The 17,000-nt window shown below is 39.2% G+C and overlaps 1 protein-coding gene across 2 annotated transcripts in view; it reads right to left on the bottom strand.

Annotated features, from left to right (window-relative positions):
* The window catches only part of TIMM17A (translocase of inner mitochondrial membrane 17A), a 63,993-nt gene that overhangs the window by 4,943 nt on the left and 42,050 nt on the right, over positions 1 to 17,000 (bottom strand). Inside the window, exons 3-7 of one of the 2 annotated variants that reach the window (XM_074222365.1) lie at positions 9,480 to 9,605; positions 8,508 to 8,816; positions 4,584 to 4,683; positions 4,401 to 4,464; positions 1,043 to 1,171 (exon numbers count right to left, since the gene is read on the bottom strand). In XM_074222365.1, the coding sequence (XP_074078466.1) occupies positions 1,043 to 1,171; positions 4,401 to 4,464; positions 4,584 to 4,683; positions 8,508 to 8,533 (319 nt within the window). In that variant the 5' untranslated portion in view covers positions 8,534 to 8,816; positions 9,480 to 9,605. Of the gene's footprint in view, positions 1 to 1,042; positions 1,172 to 4,400; positions 4,465 to 4,583; positions 4,684 to 7,961; positions 7,983 to 8,507; positions 8,817 to 9,479; positions 9,606 to 17,000 lie in introns of those variants that run through there. The other variant, XM_074222366.1, reaches the window with a different exon arrangement.

Raw genomic sequence — 17,000 nt, 5'->3', positions numbered from 1 at the left:
CCATAGAAATTATTTTCTACTACTTACTTATGCATTGGCCCTACTAGGGAACAGGAATGAGCTCAGTGGATATAAAACAGGAGGAGTTCTTAACTTGAGGTCCCTGATATTGTTTTTTAAATATTTGAATAGCTATTAAAAAAAAACTGGTTTCAGTTATAATCTAATACTTTATTTTATGCATTTGAAAACATTCTAAGGGGCTCATAGGCTTCATTAAGCCAAAAGGTAGCTCAGTGACCCTGTCTGACTTTTTTTGCAAGGGTTGGGGAGGAAGAAGTTATGTTAAGATCTTCCCTTTATCACTGGGGATTCAATTCAATTTGATATTTTCAGGAAAACTCAGACTTGTCCTAGAATAACGACAACACCTACTGCATCATGCTCAGAACTGTCCTGGTTTCCTTTGGAAACCTTCTCTTTTTCCTAGGGCTGAGCCTGACTTTATAAGGCAATAGACCTTTTTTCCCCTTTCTGGACCAAACTCACATCCCTGATATCAGAACAGAAATGGAATGACCTTTGGAGGTACATGAACATTCAACTTGTCAACTATTATTTATTAGTATTCCAAAACTTGTCTGTCTGGATTTAGAAAATAATTCCTAAAATGCTAGTGAATCGCTATCATAGGTGAAATTATCGGCTGTTAACTAAGCAGTAGCTGTTGCTATTAAAAAACATCAAAATAAAAACCATTCAACAATATATCATCAACCTGAACAACTTAAAGTTTCAGACAAGTTGCAAAAGGTTCTGATAAAAAACATATCCTTAAGGAAGCAGGTCTATTACACTAATAAAATGCCATCAACTACTATTCCCTATTGCTCTCAAAATTGCCAAGATAAATAGGTCCTCATTTTCCTTTCTGAATCGCCATTCTATATCTCTTCTACTAAATCAACTTAAACAGGATAAACTTAGCTTTTCTCTTGCAGCTATCAGTCTCATATACTAAATGAGTAATGGCAAAGATGTGATGCTTGAAAAAGGTCTCCCAAACAATCTTTCTTCTCATGTAGCCATAAGAATTTCTTACTTCTTGCTGCCAAGATGGCTCCAGTTAAGGCACCACTTGTGATGGAATTCCATGGATCTTCTTTTCCTCTGACTTTTACCATACTGCAATCAATCATGGAAAAGAGACCTCCCCAAACTGCAAAGCTACCTGGTTCAGTTTAAAAAAAAAATTCACATTAACATATAAAAATTATGTTCCTGTTAAATCATCTAGTAGGGAACAAGTTTAAATTCCACTCTTTGTTATGTCTTAGATTAACTGCACAATTTGAACATGCACCACAAATCTGCTCAAGAACTGAATAAAGCCACAATACTTATCAGTCTAATAAAAAGCTCGAGATGTTATTCCAGCTGGAAAATCAGTAAAGATCCCAAATGTGAAAGAAATAATTGAGGGCTAAAAGAAATTGGGCTGCATAAAAAAATATTTTTTAACAGACTACAGATGTTTAAAACCTATACAAAGCTTTCACTGTCATATATTTGATTTTATTTCTTAACTTTTTTCTGACTTTAATAGTTTTTCTCTCATGTCTTATTTTTCTTCTCTCATTAATAGATTTGAGCTATGCTAGCTGCTGAAGCAACATTTCTCATTCCTTTCTCTTAGTCATGCCTATAACTATATAATCAGGTCATAATCTAATGCATCTAGAACCAACAGAGATTAGAATCTAAAGTATACAGATTCAGAACTAGGTGAATGATCTGACCCAAAGAATAGTGACTAATGAATCTGTGAAGGTGGTACCAAAAGGATTGGCTTTTGGTCAGTTCTATTCATTTTTTTTTAAACAATGTTTATTAAATCTATGACTGACATAAAAAAAGCAACTATACAAATATAACTCGCAAGAGGTTCCTATGAAAAAGTTTTTTAAAGTGAATTTAGAGCTTTGCTAAGCATCAAAATTGTGATGGAGCAGCTAAAAAATAATGTCATTTTAAGACAGCATTAATAATGGTATACCTCCCTAGAATAGTAGAGGTAATGGTCTCCAGATCAGATAATCTCTGGAGTCCTGTGTTTTCTTCTGGGCATATTTAGGAACTCCAGTTAGTTAGATCATATTGAATTGACAGTGAAGTGAATGGAAACTGTGTTACACAAGTCTCATCTGAAGGAAATGGAGATTATCAGCTTAAAAAAAGAGAAGATTTCAGGAGTAGCACATAATAGCTGTTTACAGGGAAAAAAATCCATTGTGTGGGAAGGAGATTAGACTTGTTTTGCACATCCTGAGGCCCCATGAATGGAAGCTGTAGAGAGTTTTAGCTCAATGTCTTGACTGTGGAATGGGCTGATCTGGGCATGCCCAATTACTAATGATCTTCAACCCGAGACTGGATGATTATCTGTTGCTGTATAAGGGATTCCATTTTAAGGTCAAGTTGGATTCAATTACATAAGGAGCCCAATCTAGGAATGAAGGTAAAATTTTACTGAATTTTAAACATGCTCACTTTATATACCAAACTCTAGAATACTAGGTACTTGACAAGAACATAAAATACATTGTGGGTCTAATGTGTTTTCTACATAGTAAGTTTTATGCTGCTAATTCATTTTATGGTTATTTTTGGTTGTCATAACAACCATATAAATGGAGGAGAAATAATTGCTATTTGTTTTTTTTGTTTTTTTTTTAGGTTTTTTTGCAAGGCAAATGGAGTTAAGTGGCTAGGCCACACAGGTAATTATTAAGTGTCTGAGACCAGATTTGAACCCAGGTACTCCTGACTCCAAGGCCGGCTCTTTATCCACTATGCCACCTAGCCGCCCAATAATTGCTATTTCTATACTATGCCATAAAGTAATTGAAAACTAAAAATAAATGGCATTAAAAAATTTCTACCACAAATACTAATGGAGATTTATTGGTTCACTGAAAGCTTAGCAGATTTTGCACTGTTTGCATGTTACTTTTGTAGTATTATAGGGTGAAAGCATGAGAATTCTATGGGATCAAAGTACAGAAGAAAATATCAAGAAGAAATAGCTAAGAGAGAAAGTGGCATGAGAAAAGAAAAATATGGAGGAGCTTCTGGGAGAATGGCAAATACTAGGAATAGCTTTCTGCAGGGGAAAAAATAAGGTCTCTTAAGCCAGGAACAGGCAGAAATATGAGTTAGCTGGGTGATGCACAAGACCAAGAGGGGATCTCAAAGTTAACTTTACCAGAGGAGTTCCAAGGCCATTCACCTTGCAGTGATTTTCTATGCTGTGACCTTGTACCTGGAGCTTTTTCATAACAAATATGTTTACGTTCCAAATACTGGTTGCCTCCGTTGCTAGCAAGTGAGTTGACTCATCCACAACCTCAGAAGTCAGATCTTCCCAGTCTTACCTGCCATACTGTTCAATAGGCAGTTCCCCATATAGAACATTCCACCTCTCATCTATTTCTGGAATGCTCCTTCTACCTAACCTTTGCCTCTTGAAATTCTTAGTTTCATTCAAACCAATGTTCAAATGTCTTCTCTTCAGTTTTTACTGTTATCCCTCAACCCCTTAAATCAACACACACACACACACACACACACACACACACGCACGCACACCCCTCATATATATCATTTCTCTTGGCGGCTCTACCAGACTTCCATGAACTCAGGAAACTCATCATTTTGCAAGATAAAGTAAATCTGAACCTTTCATCTCCTTGGATCATTTTCTTCCCTGGCTGTAGGATTTCTCCAGGTCTTCCCACACTCTTACATTTCTTCATGTATATGAAACCCTGTGGTTCATATCTTGTTCATTCATTTCAGGCAGGTTAGGTTCTGAAAAGCCAGCATCCTGACTCTCCCAGAACTGATAATCAAATAGAGGGCATACATAAGAAGTATAAAGAAGATATAATCTAAGATTTAAAGGAGTAAAGGGTCTTTAATGTTGAGATGGAACAGAGAAGCTTTCCTGGAGCAGGTGTCATTTCAACCAAGTTTTTAATGAATAACTAAGAACTCAGCAAAAAAGCCCAAGGAAGGTTTTTTCCTATTTCGCCTTACCAGGTATTTCTAATAAAACAGAGCAAAGTTAGTATCTCTGAATTCTTGGTATTCACCTACCTCTCTGTTCTAGAAAATAGCTCTCCTGCTTTTCAAGGCTCTCTAAGAATTTAATATTTTCTTTTAGCTTCCTCAGAAACCACCACTTCCCTTTTCAAAACCTTCAACTTTATACATTTTCCCCCTTTCTATCCAAACAATATCATAAGTATACTAATTCAAGTCTACTTTTTCAAAGGAGGCCATGATGGCATCAGTTTGTGAAGATGTTTTTCAGGCATAAGCAATTAAAAGCCAAACTGAGATCAACAGAACATAGAAAATCAGAAAAATAGATCTGAACATGAAATAATTTTCTTTACCTCCCAATTGTGGTGCTCTGGTTTTGATGGCTGTCAGACTTCCTCGAAGCCTGTGGCTCATCCCCTGAGGAAATAAAACCAAGTGGTCAGAAAACATTAGAAGTGCTATTGATTTCCAACCCAATGATAGTTAAAAAAAATTAAATCTGGGTTCTATGTAGACTAGATTTTCCATAAACTTACCACAGGAGAATTGCGAAAACCTTTGATTGCTTGGAAGATACCACCTCCTATGGTACCCATAGTGAAAGCCCCACCACAGTCATCCACAATTCGCCAGGGGCTAAGAGGAAAAAGAAAAAAAAACCCCAAAACTTTTAATTACATCTCATATCTCAAAACTTGCCTTCTCCCCCAAACATTTGCTGTTTAAATGAATGACAATTCTAAAACACAAGGCCAGTCCAATTAATGAAACTGTCCCTCAAAATATATGGCATTCAATTTATGCTAATGAAACTACAAGAAAAGGAACTGCCACAGGATTCAATTCATGTGAAAATAATTTTGGTTAATGATCAAATACTGTTTTTAAGCACCTAGTATCCAAGCACTGTGCTAAGATGCTGGATACTCAAGGACAAAGAATGATGGCATTTTTACTCCCAAGGAGACTACTACACTTTAATGAAGAAGACAAATTCTTATAAAATATAAAGTAGTTCAATACAAGGTACTTTGGGGGCCATTAGCAATTGAGGGGACTTAAGAAAGGTTTTCTGCAGAAGACTGTCTTTCAGCTCATATTCTTTGCATTAATAGGAGACTCCATAGAAGACAGCATAGACTGTCAGACTAGATTCATATGAAGGTTAAGTTTTGGTTATTGCTTTCTCTCTTTTTTTCGTTCTTTGTTATAAAAAGATTCCCTGGGGCAAGAGAAAGGAGTAATATATTTGGAAATTATGGGATATAAGAATATTGATATAGAAGATAAAGAAACTCCCTCTACTGATGGCAGGTCAGCAACTTCTCTGCAACCTATCCTCTTAAGTTACAGGATTTGCTCAGAACCTCATATGTCAAAGACAGGACAGGAATATACTTTCCTGGTTCCAAGCCAGCTTTCTATCCAGTATGCCAAGGCTGCCTCAAACTGAGAATGAAGGTGATGTAAAAACAAAAAATATCAATTAATACTTCTTCAGTAATGAATATCATTCTGGTAGCTTTGCGAAGAATGCAAAAGAGAAGACAAATCACATGACTAAGAGGTCATTTAAGATTAAATGAAGGTGCTGAGATAGTTGTATGGGTATCAGAGGGAACAGATGCAAGAGATGCTGCAGAAATAGAAACAAGACAAAGGGCAGCCATGCCCTCTGTACAGGCTGGGTCATTTGTGAGTGATGTTACAGGTTTGTCTTTGGTCAGGTGTATTTTGAACTAAAAAGATAGTTATGATCCCTTCCAACTCAGATTTCCAGTTCTGTGAAGTCAGATTCAAACAGAATCAGCAAATTCTAAGAATGCACTTTACAAACAACTCCTCTCTATAATTGTATGGTAAAGACCACAATGATCAGTTATAGTTGAAAAAAATAAGGAGGATGGCATAGATTTCTGATTACAAATTTTAGGTAATTAAGCTACAAAGCAAAGTTCAGAAGCTGGGCTCTCTAACAAAACTAAAAGCTGAGAGGAAAATGCTGGGTTGACTAAATGGTTTGGGTGAACTATTCAGTATTATCCTAACATGGAGGAAATATGAGTAGAATAATTCTGAAACTGAAGGCTCTCAGAATCGTTAACTTTGAGAAGGCAGGAATGGCTTGGTATAACTGAAATTAAGATGGTTTTAAACACTGTGCAACATTGAGGTCAGATTCCTTCCCCATCTTATCATGGGGAGATTGTGAGGGGCAGAGGTGACAAGAGGATCTACTTACCCAGGCATGTCTGTTGGCACTAATCATCATCAACTGGTGTTAGTTAAAGTTCATTTGATACAAGGTAATGGAAAAGGCCTACTCATTAAACTTCAAAGAAACTTGATGGTGACAATCATATCTAAATTTTCAGTGAGTTTTAGCCTAATCCACACTGAATGTTCCACATACAACTAATTTTTAAAAATTTTCAATGAAGGAACCAATAAGCAACAATCTAATAAGCAGAGTCCATCCTCTGGTCATTAAAGAAAATGTATGCACAATAATAAAAAACAAGTAAATGTCTTTGCATGGTCTTCAAATAGGGTCAATCTCACTCATGTTGCTCTCCTTTAGGACAGTGACCAGGTCAGCCTTCTTGGGAAGAGTTAAGAAAAAATACTGCCCAGTTGGGAAGAGAATTTCAGATATTACCTGCCCCCTTCTAGATTTATGTTATATACTCAAGCATATTTTCATTTACACATTACTGAAATAACAATAGTTCTTTAGAGAGGAGGCAAATAGTTTCCCCTAGAATCCAAAACAAATTTTTGCTTACATATTTTAAGTCTGAGACCACAACTCAAAGAAATATAAGTAACTTAAAAATAAGGCTACAACAGTCACAGAGTTTATAATCATCTGGAGAGCTATAGATGATAACATCAGCTCAAATTTATATCATAATTTAATGTTCACAATTAATTCTGAATGAGGTAGATGAAATCATGTATAAAACTGCTAGCTAAAGCCAATGGAATGACATCAGATAAATCTGAAGACAGAACCTTGCAGAATGCTTACATTTTGATGGTGGAAATATTCCTATCAGGTTGAGTCTTATCCATCTTTTTTCCTCAATATCTTTGAATAAATCTCCTTTCTGTTAATACTATAACCACCCTTGTGACTTCATTCCCCTGCCCGGCCAATTAGAATATTATCTATACTAATTCATTCCCTAGCGACTAATCTCTCATTTTTCTAATCCATCCTGCCCACAGATGCCAAAGTGATATTCTTAAAGCCCAAGTCATCTCCCTGCTCAAGAAACTCCACTGCCTAGAATAATATTCAATTTTCTGTTTGGTATCTGAAATCCTTCACAATCTGGCTCCAATCTATCTTTCCAGGCTGATAACACATTATGCATCCTATATTCCAGTCACACTGGCCTACTTGTGGTTGCTCATCCAGGAAATTCCATTCCATCTTCATCTATACCTTTATTCTTCTTATCCAACTCTGCTTCTTAGAATCCCTCTTTTCAAGATGCAGAAGTTCAAATGTCACTTCCTATACAAAGCTGTCCTTAATGCTTTCCCTCAGCACCTCACCCTGTGTCTTCAGAAGTTACTTTCTAATAACCTCTTTGTGTTTAGATTTCCTTACAGTAGTTTTATTTTTGACTTGTGTTCTTTCTTAGCAGAGTGCCTGACCCACGGTAAACTAGCAAATTAGAGGAAGGGAGATAGAAGTCACCAAAGACTTCATAGATAGACCTGGCTATTGTACAGTTAGGATAGCGCAATATTAGAGGAGTCAAGAAAACAGAAGCTTCAGAAGTCAAAGGAGTATCAAGAAGAGAACTCAAAGACCAATGGAATTAGTTCTTTTATCTTTTCTGGGTTTTTTTGCAAGGCAATGGGGTTAAGCGGCTCGCCCAAGGCCACAGCTAGGTCATTACTGAGTGTCTGGCTCAGGTCCCCCGGCTCCATCCACCCAGCCGCTGGCAGCGCTCGAACCCGGCTCCTCCTCTCCCCGGGCCGAGCCCCTCCGCAGGGCGAGTCCGCGGGCTCCATCCAGCACGGAGCACGAGCGGCGGCCCCGGGCGGCACGGGCCACCAAGGACAGGGCGGCCCCAGCGGACTCCCGCGGCGGAAAGAGCCCGCCTGGGGGGCGACCGGCCCCACGTGTGGGGCTGCGCCTGCGCAGAGGCGCGGACATCCGGGGGGCGGGGCAGCACCAGATGCCCCGGAGGCAAAGGTCATCCGGGGCCTGAGCGGGTGGGGGCGGGGCCCCGGCCAGGGAGATCCGGGGGCCGGAGCGCGGCGGCAGAGGCCCGCGCCCCCGAGGGGGCAAGGTCACGGCCGGCGGGCCGGGGGAGCCGGGCGGCGGGAACGGCCGGGCGCGAGAGGCAGGCGGCGGGGGAGGGAGGGCCCGAGGAGGCCGGCGGTTTGGCGGCTCACTGGCTCGCTCAGTCACTCTCTCATTCACTCGCTCGTTCACTCACCAGGGCTCCCGGGCGTACTCCTCCATCTTGGATGCGGCGGCGAAGAGGATGCCGGGTAACGGGGGCGGAGCTCCGGCGCGCTCCCTGGAGGGGCGGGCCCGGCGACGGAGGCGGACGAGGATTGGTTCAGCTCTCTTTTCCTGACAACCAACGGGAGAAGCCTCTCTGGGAGGCTGGGGGCGCGGCTTCTCGCGGATTTGCTGGAAGCGCTAGTCCATCTCTGGCGAGGCGTGGGGCGCGGGTTCGGATCCTCCCGCTGCCGCGGCCTCTAGGCTCCCTTCTGTTTTCATTCGCAAAGCTTCCTAGACCCTAAGCAGGTTCTGTTTGGGGATCTTGAATTGCGCTTATTAACAATTCTTGGGATCCTATGATTGAATCCCGTTAGCGACCTTGGAGACCCAGAGGACTCGGTTCTATTCCAGCTTTGTCAGACTCTGGAGTCAGGAGGACCCGAGTTCAAATCCCGCCCCAGACACAAGACACACTGCCTCAGTTTGCTAATAACGTGGCAGTTCATTCCTTAGTCGGCTGTCAACCAACATCAAATGCCAAGGGGAGCTAGGTGGCACAGTAGGTGTAGCACCAAACTCCAAGTCAGGAGGACCCAAGTTCAAATTCAGCCGCAGACCTTGGGCAAGTCACTTAACCGGGCCTCGCGCATCACCCCCCTCACTCAAATCTAGTTCACGTGTTTGTCTTAGCCTCTGCCCACCACCAAGTCCTCTTACAGAACAAAGGTCAAGGCTTCCTACCAGATACAAAGAAAGGCCAAAGCCAGCCCCTGTCCTTTGGAAGACCCCCGTCTAAGGAGGGAGACACTCACGGCCACCCGAGGGCAGAGTGGGCATGGTCCCAGAGGGAGGGCGCTAAGAGTAAGGGGTGGTGGGCTTGTCTAAATTAACATGAGGCAATGGTGGGATCTGGGGTGTCTCTGGGATTTGCAGGGACCCTTATAAAGAAACTGGGCCTTACCATGGCCGCCTTTCATCCTGCCTTCTCCCCGAGTTGTCCTCGAGATGCTGCCGGTCAATTTATGCCATGGGAACCCGCATCCCAACACCTCGGAAATCAACCATTTTATCCACTTTTGCAAAAGTCCTTCAAACATTATAATGGAAAAGAGACAAATTTAATAGGACAGCAAGGCTTACAAATATTTTTTTACCTTATTTTTTTCCAGTTTTTTCTTTTTTAGATTTTTTAAGGCAATGGGGTTAAGTGGCTTGCCCAAGGCCACACAGCTAGGTAATTATTAAGTGTCTGAGGCTGGATTTGAACCCAGGTACTCCTGACTCCAGGACCAGTGCTCTATCCACTGTGCCACCTAGCCACCCCCAAGTTTTTTTTTAAATAAAAAATATTTTATTTATTTTTGAGTTTTAAAATTTTCACACCTGAAGCTTGTTTCCCTCCCCCACAGAAGGCAGTCTGTCAATCTTTACATTGTTTCCATGGTATACATTGATCTCAGTTGAATGTGATGAGAGAGAAATCATCTTTAAGGGGAAAAAAATGAAGTACAAGAGATAGAAAAATTATATAATAGGTTTTTTTAAAAATGTAATAGTCTTTGGTCTTTGTTCAAACTCCACAGTTATTTCTCTGGATACAGATGGCACTCTCCTTTGCAGATAGCCCAAAATTGTCCTTGGTTGTTGCACTGATGGAAGGAGCGAGTCCATCAGGTTTGATCATCACCCCCATGTTGCTGTTAGGGTGTACAGTGTTTTTCTGGTTCTGCTTATCTCACTCAGCATCAGTTCATGCAAATCCCTCCAGGCTTCCCTGAATTCCCATCCCTCCTGGTTTCTAATTGAACTATAGTGTTCCATCACATACATATACCACAGTTTGCTACAACATTCCCCAACTGAAGGACATTTACTTGATTTCCAATTCTTTGCCACCACAAACAGGGCTGCTATTAATATTTTTTACGTGATTTTTTACCCTTTTTCATCATCTCTTTATTGTATAGGCTCAGTAGTGGTATTGCTGGATCAAAGGGTATGCACATTTTTGTTGCCCTTTGGGTAAGGCTTACAAATATTGACCATCCTCCACTCCCACTTATATTGATCTCCACCACAGACTGTTCCCTCAGCTCTTATTCACTCTCATCATAGGAAGCTCTAAGGTAGACCTGAAATGTGTTTAACTGTTTGCTTATTAAGTTACAATCTCTTTTTCCTTATTTGTAGGTTTGAACTCTCACTAAAGTTTATTATTATTTTAAAATGAATTTGAAAAACCTTTCCCAATAGTAATTTGTTTTATATCCCTTAATCTTTTATAACTATGTAAATATTAATTACTAAATACATAATTTCTTAAATGAAATCAATAATAAAAACAAGTATAATCAATGTTCTGACTTTGAAAATGGTCATGTCCAAAGTTACCTCAAACCCTTACTATAAAAACATAGGACTTTTACTTCTAGAAATACAATTTAATCATTCATTCCACTATGTGTACTGGGTAAAAGTTCAAGAGTTCTCTGTATATTTTTCCCTCATAATAAGAATTTTCACTCTCAGGAAATAGTCCTGTTTGTTTTCTCCTCCATCTTTCCAGAATACACAGTTTCCAGTGCCTCCCAGACTGCTTATAAAATTATTTTTGTTTCTTAATAACAACAGAGAAGACACTTTTTTACAAAAAGATTTTTCTTACCTTCTTTCTACCATTTATATAGTTTATCTCAAACTTATTCATAGATCAAAGATTAAAAACACACATATTTCCCAGTTATATAGGGGAAAGTACCTCATCAAAAGAGTGTTCAAAAAACAATTCTAAACTGTTATTCCAACTGTTTTCCATAACATTCCATATGGATCTTAAAAAGACAGTTTAGTGGGGTGGCTAGGTGGCGCAGTGGATAGAGCAACAGCCCTGGAGTCAGGAGTACCTGACCTCAGATACTTAATAATTACCGAGCTGTGTGGCCTTGGGCAAGCCACTTAACCCCATTGCCTTGCAAAAAAAAAAAAAAAATACAGTTTAGTAATATCTGTGAGAAAACAATGCAGCAGTTTTTAATAGTATATTAGTGATTTGTCCCAGTGTCCTTTCTAGCTGAATTCCATTGAACACAAAGATAGTCATAAGAGAAAGAAAATAATAATACTAATAGTAACATGACAATGATGTTCTTTATTCTTTTTTTTTCTTTTTTTAGGTTTTTGCAAGGCAAATGGGGTTAAGTGGCTTGCCCAAGGCCACACAGCTCGGTAATTGTCTGAGGTCAAATTTGAACTCAGGTACTCCTGACTCCAGGGCTGGTACTCTATCCACTGTGCCACCTAGCTACCCCTTGTTCTTAGTTCTTGAAGAAGACCATGACATCAGGGAGGTGTTGCCATGACAAGTACATGAATTGGATTTGAGTGAGGGGATGCTGTGCTAAGTCATCAGCCTCACTTTCTCCTCTAAAACCATCTGGGTTCAGTAGTCAGCTATGAATCAGGATGACTGGAGATGGCTGTGGATCCAAGGCAATCAGGGTTAAACTTGTCCAAGGTCACACAGTAAATTTCAAGTTTCTAAGACTACATTTGAACTTAGGTTTTCCTGACTCCAGGGCTGATGCTCTGTCCATTGTACCACTGTACTAACATAGTATAGTAACATAGTAACTATAGTAACATAGTTATATAATATAGTAACATAGAGGCAGGGTGGTATAGTAGATAGAGTCTTGGATTTGGACTTGGAGTCAGGAAAACCAAGTCTTACTTTGGATATAAATTGACTATGACTCAGGCAAAGCAAAGCTCCAAGGCATCTTTTCTAAGCACATAACTCAGCTGTGCCATAAGAATACCCAAAGTAAATGATATCAGATCCTAAATAAGGGCAACAATATATAGATATGTATGTGTGTGCATATAATATAATAATAAAATATGTGAATATAAAATACATACACAATTCATACATGTGCCCACACCACAACATATATGTTTTATATATACATGAATACATACACGTGTTTATATAAGTACATATGCACACACTCATGTGAGTAAGAACTTTATTACTACTTCATACTTCAAAGATCAGTGCTTTCCTTGGTTTGTATCTTTCTTTCTCTGATATAGTATGAAACCCTTCTACTGCTTAGTAGATGGTATTTGAGCTATGGCCAAAAATTCATCACTCCATTACCAACCTAGTGATAAGCCTATCCCAAATTAACTAGACTGGTTCTTGGATGACAGACACAATTCATTACTTGACCCATGCTTCCAACTTTATAGGGAGCCTGTCAGAGTTTGCATATTGCTGGTAGTACTGAGGGGAAAATTTGGGTGAGATATAAAATCATAAGATGTCAATAAAAGTTTATTTTAAAAATAGTTTTAGGAACATCTTGGTGGCACAGTGGATAGAGCACTGGCCTTGGAGTCAGGAGGACCTGAGTTCCAATCCAACCTTAGACACTTAATAATTGCCTAGAACTTAACTCCACTGCCTTGCAAAAACAAAAAACAAAAAATAAGGGGACACCATGATGAGGCATGAAAAAGACTTGCCTGTTAGACCATCCTCATCATAGGGATAGATCAAAGTAGTCCCTCTTCCCCCATCAACTTGAATTCATAGGGTTGTAACCCTCTATGGTAGGATTTTAGATTGCATCTTCCCATGAAGAATAGAACACTTTGCTCCTCCTGAAGCTACCTTCAAGATAAATTGGTTGGCAGTGGCTTTTGGGGAGATGGGGTCTTAGAAAAAAGAGCTATCCTTCTGTTCTCACCTATAAAAAAAGATCCTCTACCCTTTTGATCATTTTTGCTTCTGCATTTCTTAAGGAGAGATTTTGAGAGCATCTTAAATGCTCTTCCTATGAGGGCACTACTTCCCCACCCCAGGCACCATTAATATTTGACTTGGCAAGAGACAAAAGACAAGCTACATTCATGGGCCTGACATGAGAATCCCTGAACCCTAAGGTTTAATGAATTAGCATTACTTCAGCCCCAGTACTTACAGTCTAAGAGAGAGCATCAGCCAGGGTCATGACAGAGTGCCAAGATTGTTGGGAAGAATCATATGGCAGAAGCAAATATGCTCATCTGCATGACCTGAATGTCTCATACTTGTATTTAAAAAAATTACCTTCACAATTACATGATGGTAGGAAGTGATTAGCTAGGAATTGCATGAAAAAGATCTGGGTTTGGGGGGACTGCAAGCTCAATATTGAATCAGTGTTGAATTCCTGGATCTTGTTTTGAAAAGGCAATATGGGTATCTTTCTATGCATGTCTCAACAATGAAGAGGTGAACCATGTGACTATGAAGTAAAAGCCCTTGAATTTTCCTTCTCTAAACCCCCAAGTTTAAGAGTCCTGAAGTTTAGGTTTCCAGCCAGAAAAGGGCTGTGTGTGTGTGTGTGTGTGTGTGTGTGTGTGTGTGTGTGTGATATTCTTTGATAAGTGCTTATCTGTCTTGGAGGTTTCCTTTTTTTTTAGTAACTTCAAAACAAAATTTGAGAAGTTCATCTTCTGTTGAGAAAAGAGAATTTCCTGAGCAGCTTACCTTTTAGAGAAGAGTATTTCAAATAGGACTTCCTGTACTGGAAGGTGAAACTACAAGGGACTATAGTCATAATAAGGAAAAACAAGAGTACTTTATCAGTACTTTACCTTTTGCTATTATTGTGAATTATTTGGATGGTACTAGTCAGAAGAGCAAGAGGTTGCTTATTTAGAAACTCCCAAGTGGATTTCCTTGCCTACAAAATAATATCATAAAACATTCAGATATCTGCCTAGTCATCATGAGATCATAGGACCATAGCATCATAGATTTAGAGTTGTAAAAGACCTTAGAAGCAATCAAGTTCAGCCCCCCCCAATCTTATTAAAGATGTAGAAATTGAGGCAAAAAAGTGATTAATTCTTTGCCCAGGATCATACAGCCCTAAGTGCCTGGGCAGAACTAGAACTTGGTTCTTCCTGTCTCCTAATCCAATACCCTATTCACTATCCCACATTGTCTCTAAAAAAAGTGAGAGGCTCATCATAATTTTTGAGATGTTGCTAAGCAGCCCCAGTTTATAATCCAATCAAGTGAAATCCAAACCATAGAATTATGATGAGTTTAGGGAACTTCAGGATTCAGGTAGAAAATAGTACCCACATGAGGAGGAAAGAGAATTATACAGATTATTTATGGGTTCTTTTGAGTCCTTATGTGATTTCATTTGTTTGTAAAAGTATCCCTACCTCATTATCTGAAGGCCATTTATACTATATTTCATCTCTCCATCAAGATTCTTTAGTACTCTTAAGAGGACTGGAGCATGCTCAGTTGGCATTCTAGTTAGGCACATGGAACTTATCATGGGTCTGCTTCTCCATATGTAGATTTCTATTTAATCCTTCCCCTCACCCCCAATTCAAAACACATACAATATTCCCTACTTCCTTTCAATCCAATACAAAGAGACTTGTTCAACCTACTCTTGGTCATTAGTGACTGAGAAATGGGTATTAGAGTGTTTTAATTAGTTGAGGAGCTGAAACAGAATGCAAAAGTTTTGAAATACTGACAGGGTGGGGGGGTAAGGATATCAGACCCCATCTCCCACCTGACTACTGTGATATGTAAAAAGTTCAAGAGACATAATTTCTGGGTAATTAATCATTTTATAAATTATGACTAGTGAATAATTAATAAAAGGATGGTCATTTGGCCATTCCTCCTAAACCAAAGACTGATCATGGCCACCTATAGATACTTATAAGCCTTTGGAAGAATGAGTGTTTCCTACAGACAGCAACTTTGATTGGCTAACAATGAGAAGAATGAATATTAAAATGAGAAATGGACCTAGTCTAATGATTATTTCACTCTTACTCCAAGACCTCCTCCAGCCTTGGACAATCTAGACAAAAGGTTTACTGTCTCACACCACCCCTAGTCTGAGTAGAATGTAATAAACTTTCCCATTTTGGGAGAAGGTTGAACAAGATTAAGAATGTTAAAATCCAAAAAAAAAACCAAACCTAAAAAAACTAAAAAAAAAAAAGAATGTTAAAATCCAGGGGGTGGCTAGGTGGATAAAGCACCTGCCCTGGAGTCAGGAGTACCTGGGTTCAAATCTAGTTTCAGACACTATGCTGTGTGGCCTTGGGCAAGCCATGTAACCCTGTTTGCCTTGCAAAAACCTAAAAAAAAAGTTAAAATCCAATCTCATTTTATCAAGGGCCTGATTTAATCTAGTAGAAAATGAGGAAATAGGAAGAGAAAAAAATCCTGAATCTCCCCAATGTTAATTGGTTATGAATAAAAGAGAAATAATCATCCCCTCACTACTATGTGTTTGTGAATACACAGTGCTTTTATTTCTTTTCTTTTCACTCCTGATTATAGGTGAATGAATATCTAGAGATATAATCACAGATTATGATCTTGTAAGCTTTGAAACAGAGGAAAAGTCATCTAAGGTCCCTTCAGAGACTAAAGTCAGGCAGTATCTGAGACCACCAAAACTAGTGTCAGCAATACCTGATTATGATGAGGAGTCAGTTCTAACAAAGGTTCTGCTTGAGTTCTCCCAGAAGATTCATCAACAAAAATGTTGGGTTCTGTAAGCCAGCACAGATGGAACAAGGGGAGTGGTTCTCTTATTGTAACACCTGAAACAAACTTACAGACAATTCTTTGAAGGAGTGTTGGTCCAATGTGGTCCTATATTTGATTTTGTTGTTGTTGTTGCAAGACAGTAGGGTTAAGTAATTCACCCAAGGTCACACAGCCCAAGGTCAGCTACTTGGGTATCAAGTGTCTGAGGTCAAATTGAATTCAAGTCTTCCTGACTCCAGGATTGGGGCGACCTACCTGCTCCTTGGTCCTATATTTGTGTCTTAGTACATCGTGATTTCAGTTTGAGCCTACTTTTCCAAGATACCAAGTATGTGCATATGGGAAAAATGCACTCCCTATTTGGGTGATGTTTCCCAAAATCTGCTATTCTTATACCCTCTTAGTAAATATCCTTTTGTAAAAGCTAATTGATCTGAAAGAGATAATCGACATTGGAGAAGAATACTAGATAGGAGTATGAATATTAGCATAGGAACCAGAGAATTAAAAGTTATAACCTTTTAAGGTTACCTCCTTAGAATTCTAAGAATTCTACTCAACTGCCTTCTAGGGACCTAATCTACAAATTAGTGGGGTTTTAGAGAGTAATCCTGGAGGAGATGCTACCTGAGAATCAAGTGAGGTAATTCAATCCAACTAGTATTTATTAACTACCTAGTATATATTTTAAAAATGAAATACAATCTTGATTCTTAAAGAGTTACCCTATATTGGGAGATACAACACTTGAACAAATAAGATACAAAGAAATTCAAGAGAGGAAACACTAGCAACTTGAAGAATCACAAAAGCTTTTTCATAGAAAGTGGCAAACGAAAGTTCTTGAAGGAAGATAGGTATAATAGGCAGAAAAAAGAAGAGAGGTCATTT

This window comes from Macrotis lagotis, chromosome 2, assembly GCF_037893015.1.
Source record: "Macrotis lagotis isolate mMagLag1 chromosome 2, bilby.v1.9.chrom.fasta, whole genome shotgun sequence".
NCBI lineage: Eukaryota > Metazoa > Chordata > Mammalia > Peramelemorphia > Peramelidae > Macrotis > Macrotis lagotis.
The sequence above is the reverse complement of the archived record's forward strand: the minus strand, read 5'-3'. Positions and strand labels throughout refer to the sequence as shown.